Genomic DNA, 9,181 nt, shown 5'->3' with positions numbered 1-9,181 from the left:
AGCTGATGTGAAAACGCCTAGTGTCTTTTTTTAATCAATGAATTCATTAATTTCGTCCCCTCCTCGCAAGATGACTGTGCTGAAGCAGATCAATTGGCCCTGGACTTTGAAGCAAGATGCACAGCCCTCAGAGTGAACAGCAGCGCAAAGCGCCAAATGTATTTTTCCGTAGAGGGCCGATTTACTTTTGTGCCGCTAATAGAAACACCTTCCTGGATTGATTCGGTAAGACGATATCCGTCAAAGAATCTTTAACCTTAATATCCATTTACATATAATAGGAATTGATAATGATAATAATAAATGATCATCATCATTGTACAATGTTCGCTACAATGTTTCAAATGTTACCCATTAAGTGAAATTAGAGATTTAGACGTATTACGTAATTATGCAGGTGCGGATCCAAGAATTCCGTTAAGAAAGGGGGCGCAGTTTATATTTCTGGCGCCACTCCCGGCTTCCGAGTTCCATCAGCTAAAAAGTAAAAAAAAAAATTAAAGGTCATCGTGCGATTTCATGCATGATTTTGTTTAAGAGGAGCCCCCCCCCCCCCCCCCATCAGCTATTGTTATGTCAATTACTTAGTACAATTCTTGTCTGTTTGTTAGTAATTTTTAAAATGACGTACGCGACAATAATTATCACTTTCTTACCGTCTGCGCCTACCCCTTTTTCTCTCCCTGTTTGTCCGTGATCCTTGCCTCTACCTGCCTCTCTATCTCCCTCTCTCTCTTCACTCATTACTTCTATCACCAGTTAGAGTGATCATGTGACAGGGATAAAGTTGTTGTGGACGGATGCACGTCATTCGAGCTCGACACCCAAAATTCATAGAACTCGTGTGTCATACAGCCCACAAGCTGTAAGTGACCCATGTCGCCCATGACCTCGACATGAAGTAAATTAGGACCACGGGCTGAGTACGGTCCACCAGCTCGATACTAGTCCTAGGCAAACAAGCTTATCCATGAGCTTGACTGTGACAAAAGAATAACAATGATGATGATGATAATAATAATAATAATAATGATAATAATCATGATACTACTACTACTACTACTACTAAAGATATTGTTATCATACTATATTTTGTATCACAAACACTGATAATGATGATGATTAATTAATAAATGTGATAAAAAGCAAATTTACGCATTGTCAAGATCTTAGGCCAACCAATTTTTTGCCTAGCGTCTAGCTCTTGGGTTTTATTTCCTGGCGTCATGCACATGGGCCATATTAAAGATGGCGGCCTACGAGTGAAACGTATATGTAACACCTGGGAGTTGAAAATGCCGAAGTCTAAGCCCTCCTCCGGTTTCTTCACCGCTGGAATCACACCTCAGAAGAAGAAAACCAAACTGTTTAATCAGAAAGACTCTCAAGTCATCAACTCAGCGGTAAGCCAGAGTTCAACTGAAATTGAAAATCAGCCGAACGTGGCAGCGCAAATGATCACGTCTGACCATCATGCTTGCGGGCGCTCCGCCGGGGCTGCCCCGGTCGCAGCTGCCAGTACCAGAGCGGGCTCTACCTCGGCTAGCTCGGAATCTTCAGTCACATCAGCCCATTCCCGGGCTGACAAGCTTCAGGCACCGGCTTGGTTCAGGCGTTTGAGACCCGGCTTGAAAGCCGATTTGACTTATTGCTTGCTGAGTGTCGCGAGAAGCATGAAAGCATGGAGATGGATATTGCCAGTCTCAAAGAGGAAGTGGAAAGATTGTCCATTTCGTTGAAAAAAGCTGAGGAGAAAGTGGACGACATTGAAAACCGAAACAGACGCAACAACATAGTTCTGTTCAATGTGCCAGAAAAAGCTGAAGGCGCTGATTGTGCAAGCTTCGTAAACAACCTGCTTAATGAGGCTGGCTGTCCGGATGTCAGAGATGCAGTACAAAGAGCACGCAGAAGTGGCAAGTTGTCCAGAGAGCAAAATCGCCGCCCGTGCCCCATTCATGTTGGATTTAGCACTTACCTGGCCAAGGAAAAAGCGCACAAGTCCCTGATTGAGTTCTTCAAGAGCAAGAGACAGAGTGATCACCAGACAAGAACTTGGTTCGTCTCCGACGGCTTCAGTCGCAGAGTGCAGGCATTGAGAAAGGAAAAGCTACCTCAGTTGATCAAGCTCAAGAAGGAAGGAAAGTTTGCTTTTATGGTCTATCCAGCCACTATCCGTATCCGCGATAAGATTACTGGAGTTACTATAGGTTTTCCCGGTCAATTTCATACTTCTGTCATTCAAGTTCCTATTCCGAGCATTCGATTTCACGCATTCCACGCTCGCAGCACTGAATCAGCAATCAAATTCAAAGTCCGGTCATTCGAATTCACTATCCGAGCATTCAAATTCACTCTCGGAGCATTCAAATTCACTAACGGAGCATTCAAATTCACTATTGGAACATTCAAATTCACTATCGGAGAATTCAAATTTAAGAGAGGAGCACGCATTTCATCAAAGAACATTCAAATTCATGTCAAGCTGGCGACGGAATCTCGTCGGTCATTCAAATTCGTGAATAGGCAACCATGTTCCAAATAACTGCATTCAATTTAAAAGAAGTCCTGAATTTAGTTACTTTGGGGCCGTGTATGCATGTGTTTCTCACTTGGCTTTGAATATAATATTGGGATTTATGATGATTATTTATTTTGCAGTAGAGGTCCACCTGTTAATTGACAATTTTGAACTCGCGCTTAGCAAATAGGAATATACAGGCACATTTCCCTGGGATTGGACATAAAATGGAGGTCCCACGTGTAAAAGAGTCACAACTCATGCACGTAAAAGATCCCACTTCATATATTCATCGCAAAGAGCAAAACATCTAACTGGACCCCATATGGAAGACCAGCTTTTGCAGCTGAATATGGGTTATCCAGCCATCTTCTTTGATAGAAAATTAAAAAACAAGCAAAAATTAGGCACTGTATAGGCCTACAGACGAGCATAATACGGAGGGTTGAGTGACACTTTCGAGAAAAAGAAAACAATTTTGACTATATTGAAACTGATACATGAGCATTTTTACGTGTTGTCTGTTGTGTATTGCTGTCTTATTGATTTAATTTTGCGGGACTATGTGAGATAATTGTGTGTCAGTTTGTCTTAGATTGATGAATTGTCATTATATGGTTGGTGTTGGGGCGTTGTCAGCATGCAGTATCATCAAGAAATATATGATTACTAGTCGTTGTGTTGTTTGGATGCAGTGCTGATTGGACATTGCAATTTGAAATTTATTGAGATGAAAAACAAAGAATACATGAACAGAGAACAATGTAGAACATGTAAACAATCCTAATTACACTATATGCAAGCATTCATTGGTTGTGTTGGCCCTTTTCCCTTTCTTAAAAGTCTCCTCCATTTTCCTCGTTAAATTGATTGCACGATGTAGGAACTTGATCGCCTAAAAATGAATTTGAACGCCCCAAACAAGCTCATTGAGACTATCACGTGACTATCGTATGAATTTGAATGCACGAGTAGGAAAGTCGGTGCTCGCATTTTGAAATTGAATGCCCAATCGTGAATTTGATTTCAGGAAACCGAAATAGAACGCTCATAAATGAAATTGATCGCTCGGATTCTGAATTTGAATGCCCCAATATTTTCGCGGGCGTGCGCTGCGTGAATTTGAATGCACATTAATGAATTTGAGTGACAAAAGTATGAAATTGACCGGGAAAACCTGTATTAATCACAAACACAACATCGTACGGAGCATAAACACACACACACACACACATCATGGCGGGACACAGGCACGTTCCAAACAAAAATTGGAAGATCTATCTCAAGTATAATATGTATCAACCGAATTACACATTCGGCGATATATGAAATATGCTGAAATATGTACAAGTTTTGTTTTTCAAAATCTACAATGTAAATGAGACACAGCCATATCCCTCCTCTTTAGAGAACATTCCAGCCGCACAGTACTGCATATCCAGTATACAGTAGGTAGATTGAAGAGGAGGTGACCAAAGAGGTCTACTCCCACTCACCATTATCTCAAAAGTACAGCAGCCAAATGTCTTTTATAATATATGTTTTCCCGGTCAATTTCATACTTTTGTCACTCAAATTCATTAATGTGCATTCAAATTCACGCAGCGCACGCCCGCGAAAATATTGGGGCATTCAAATTCAGAATCCGAGCGATCAATTTCATTTATGAGCGTTCTATTTCGGTTTCCTGAAATCAAATTCACGATTGGGCATTCAATTTCAAAATGCGAGCACCGACTTTCCTACTCGTGCATTCAAATTCATACGATAGTCACGTGATAGTCTCAATGAGCTTGTTTGGGGCGTTCAAATTCATTTTTAGGCGATCAAGTTCCTACATCGTGCAATCAATTTAACGAGGAAAATGGAGGAGACTTTTAAGAAAGGGAAAAGGGCCAACACAACCAATGAATGCTTGCATATAGTGTAATTAGGATTGTTTACATGTTCTACATTGTTCTCTGTTCATGTATTCTTTGTTTTTCATCTCAATAAATTTCAAATTGCAATGTCCAATCAGCACTGCATCCAAACAACACAACGACTAGTAATCATATATTTCTTGATGATACTGCATGCTGACAACGCCCCAACACCAACCATATAATGACAATTCATCAATCTAAGACAAACTGACACACAATTATCTCACATAGTCCCGCAAAATTAAATCAATAAGACAGCAATACACAACAGACAACACGTAAAAATGCTCATGTATCAGTTTCAATATAGTCGAAATTGTTTTCTTTTTCTCGAAAGTGTCACTCAACCCTCCGTATTATGCTCGTCTGTAGGCCTATACAGTGCCTAATTTTTGCTTGTTTTTTAATTTTCTATCAAAGAAGATGGCTGGATAACCCATATTCAGCTGCAAAAGCTGGTCTTCCATATGGGGTCCAGTTAGATGTTTTGCTCTTTGCGATGAATAAATGAAGTGGGATCTTTTACGTGCATGAGTTGTGACTCTTTTACACGTGGGACCTCCATTTTATGTCCAATCCCAGGGAAATGTGCCTGTATATTCCTATTTGCTAAGCGCGAGTTCAAAATTGTCAATTAACAGGTGAACCTCTACTGCAAAATAATCATCATAAATCCCAATATTATATTCAAAGCCAAGTGAGAAACGCATGCATACACGGCCCCAAAGTAACTAAATTCAGGACTTCTTTTAAATTGAATGCAGTTATTTGGAACATGGTTGCCTATTCACGAATTTGAATGACCGACGAGATTCCGTCGCCAGCTTGACATGAATTTGAATGCTCTTTGATGAAATGCATGCTCCTCTCTTAAATTTGAATTCTCCGATAGTGAATTTGAATGTTCCAATAGTGAATTTGAATGCTCCGTTAGTGAATTTGAATGCTCCGAGAGTGAATTTGAATGCTCGGATAGTGAATTCGAATGACCGGATTTTGAATTTGATTGCTGATTCAGTGCTGCGAGCGTGGAATGCGTGAAATCGAATGCTCGGAATAGGAACTTGAATGACAGAAGTATGAAATTGACCGGGAAAACCTATACATGATTGTTGTTAGAACTTTTTTCTAGTATTATACCGCAGAATGTTGATCATCATTTTGTTTTTCTTTTTTTTGTTGAATTTCCTTCTTGTAGGAAGTTTGGGCTTACATACTAATGGTCTTGTACTTTACGTTTTTGCAGAGATACCCCAGGTGTTTACTTGAACATTAGTCGCTGTCTATGACCGATTGTAGGATGTTTTTTGTGTGTGTCATTTTTAGGTGATACGCTATCAGCGTATCACCTATTGTGATTGTCAAAATTTCTCTTTTTTTTAATTGTTACTTATTGTTCATGTTGCAACCAGCCATTAATCTTTCTCATTTCAAATTTTGGTACTTTGGTTCTTGTGTGTCAAGAGATAGAAGCCAGACTATCGCATACCTTTGAATTATTATGGACTGTCTCATGTCGTCATTGAAAATCAGTTCTTTTTACTGTAGAGGAATCCAGGTTTTTTTTAAAAGGAAAAGCTTATTTAATCATTTTCATAAGAGAGGTGATGATAATTATTACATTTTTTACAAGAGACTCATTCTCATAAAAGAGATGAAAATATTTGGTCTACACAATAAGGAGGTAATGCATGTTTTGCGAGTTACACCTCCAATAGTAGGGGAGTAGGAATATTAGTTAAACCCTCTAAAAAGTACAAATATATTCTTCTTGTGAGGACCCAGAGGGGAGATTTCTTGTTCTAGAAGTTGTGATAGATAGTTTTATTTTAGTTTTAGTTAATATTTATGGGCCAAATAAGGACTGTCCTGAATTTTTGGGGGACTTACATGGTAAACTAGAAGAGATAGGATCTTCCCACCTGGTAGTAGCAGGAGACCTGAATCTGGTATTAGACCCATTTGATTATTATGGTTCTAAACCACACCACTCTAATACTCAGTCTCAAAGAGCCTGTAGACTCTTCATGGAAGACTTTAATTTGGTAGATATATGGCGGGAAGATCACCCAAACAAGAGGATTTTTACCCGATACCAGTCAAACCCTGTTGCTTCCTCACGTTTGGATTACATACTAATTTCTACAGACTTGATTAATAATGCTAAGAATAGTGATATTGTTTCTGGTGTAGGGTCAGACCATTCAGCGGTTTCCTTGCAATTATTGTGTAATGAGTCTATTCGTGGTAAAGGATATTGGAAGTGTATTACTATGCTCTTTAAACATGACTCAGATTTGGTTTGTTTATAAAGGAAAAATTTAAGAATTTATAGAAAATCATAAAGATTCGGATTGCAATCCAAATATTATTTGGAATGCGTTTAAATGCACAATCAGAGGATATTGTATAGAATATAGTGCTAGAAAAAAACGACAAAAATATGATAAAATTAAGAAGGAAGTAAAGATGAAATTGAATATGTGAAAAAAAAGAATTTCAGATATTATTTATAGGGATGGAGCTCAAGCGAGTTATGAAAATGTTATCAAGGAAATGGAAGATAAATAAACAGCAGGTCTGATAGTGAGATCAAGAGTGAAGTGGATAGAGGAAGGAGAACGAAGCACAAAATACTTTTGTAATTTGGAGAAAAGGGTTGGTGAAAAGAAGGTAATTCGTCAACTAAGGTTGCAGAATAACAAAATAATAGGGGGAAAAGATAAGATATTGTTAGAATTACAAAATTTTTATTTTCACCTCTACACTTCTGAAAATGATCAGAACTCGTTTGAAAAGATGTCAGAATTTTTGAACAATATAGATATTCCCCAGATAGCAGAGACAGATAAAACTAAATTAAATGCCCCAGTGATAAAATCAGAAATTTGGGCTATTTTGAAAGCAATGAGTTCCAATAAAACACCAGGACTGGGTGGGCTTCCGGTCGAATTTTACATTGTTTTCTTTAACGACATTATTGATTTATTGTTAGATAATTATGTATAACTTCTCATTTATAAATTCTTTGTTACCGCAATATCTGAGACATGGTGTCATAACGTTGCTACCAAAGAAAGATAAGGATCCTTTATAGACAAATTATAGACCTATATCACTACTGAATGTAGATTATAAAATGATGGCAAAGCTTTTTGCAAATAGATAAAAATTGAGTTTACATACCATAATTAAGGAAGATCAACAAGGTTTCATGCCAGGTAGAAATCTAAGTGCCAATATTCGGACCATTGTGGACATGATTGAATATACGGACATATTGAAGTTACCAGGAACGATTTTGCTTCTATATTTTCAAAAAGTATTTGACAGGGTTGAACATAATTTTTTATTTGAAATTCTTAAGAAATTTAACCTTGGAAACAACTTCATTCAGTGGATAAAAACTTTTTTATATAATGAGAGGAGTAGTTTTGTGATGAATAATGTTTTTTTTTTTTTCACCGATCAAATTTCATTGTCTAGAGGTATTTTCCAAGGTTGTCCAATATCCATACTACTTTTCATTTTAGCCAAAAAAGTTCTGGGTATTGCTATTCGTAGCAGTAGACATATTAAAAAAATATGAAAAAAAGTTGAGTATGTATGCAGATGATACAACATTATTTTTGAATGGTGATGCAGAGTCTTTTCAAAATCTATTTGAGTTGTTACACAAATTTGCAATATTCTCAGGATGGAAAATAAATTTATCAAAATCTGAAGCTATACACATTGAATCCGTAAAAGGGGTCTACCTTTCATCTTCAGTTGAGGTTTTACAATGGAAGGAGAATTCATTTAAAGCATTGGGTGTTCTCTTTTCGCTGAATACGAAATCTTTGTATGAATTGAATTATGTACCCAAGGTAGTAAAATTAGAGCATACACTTAATTGTTGGAAACAAAGAAATGTGTCACTACTAGTAAAGATAGCTGTGGTCAAAGCACTGCTCTTATCTCAGCTGACTTTTATGTTCACTGTTCTTTGTTTGAAAATACCTCGGTCGTTCTTTAAACGACTGATTAGTATGCTCTTTAAATTTATATGGAAAGGAGTTGAGATAGAGTGAAAAGAGAGTTAATACGTAATGATTATGATTCAGGCGGTTTGCGTATGATTGATCCTTCTGTTTATGCACAGGCTCAGAAGATGACATGGGTTTCAGAATTCTTAGATCCTAATTATTTAGATACATGGAAAGATGTTGAACAGATAATGCTATTGAATTTTCATAAACATAGCTTAGATTTGTGGAGAGCAAACGCCCCAGGTTGTGTTTTGAACAAGCTTAAGAATTCTCAATTAGTTGAAACCTTAAAAGTATGGTACATTTACAGAGAAGGTATTTTGAAAGACCTTGGCCTTTCAAATGTTCATTTACAGGACTATTATGGTGGAAAAAGAAAGTTAGTTTGAAACATAGACCTTTTTTTATTACCATGACTGGTTTGAGAAAGGAATTCATTTTATTAATGATTTGCACATAGGGGGTCGTGTCAAAACCTTTGAAGAGCTAGTTCTAGAATTTGATATTGCAATTAAGGATAGGAGAAAATATAATTCTTCAATGATTGGTATTTATCTTTCATGGTTTGATTTTTCCTTCGATACCAATGAAGATATGTTTGATAAAATGGTGTCAGAGCTGGTGAAAAAAAAAGAAAATTTCAAACATGCTTATCCGGTAATAAAAAATGTACATTATGACTCCTCATGTGAGAAAAGAATAGG

The 9,181-nt window shown here is 37.3% G+C and overlaps 1 protein-coding gene across 1 annotated transcript in view; it reads left to right on the top strand.

The window, feature by feature from the left end:
* Positions 1-1,681: 1,681 nt before the first annotated feature.
* LOC139722896 (adhesion G-protein coupled receptor G6-like) overlaps positions 1,682-9,181 on the top strand; it is a 36,785-nt gene continuing 29,285 nt past the window's right edge. Inside the window, exon 1 of the mRNA XM_071634176.1 lies at positions 1,682-2,177. Coding sequence (XP_071490277.1) covers positions 1,682-2,177 — 496 coding nt within the window. The remainder of the gene's footprint in view (positions 2,178-9,181) is intronic.

This window comes from Diadema antillarum, unplaced genomic scaffold (genome assembly GCF_040938485.1).
Source record: "Diadema antillarum isolate AM-2024a unplaced genomic scaffold, OU_Dant_1.0 scf00000176, whole genome shotgun sequence".
In the NCBI taxonomy this organism is placed as follows: Eukaryota; Metazoa; Echinodermata; class Echinoidea; order Diadematoida; family Diadematidae; genus Diadema; species Diadema antillarum.
This window is presented reverse-complemented; position numbering and strand designations above follow the sequence as displayed.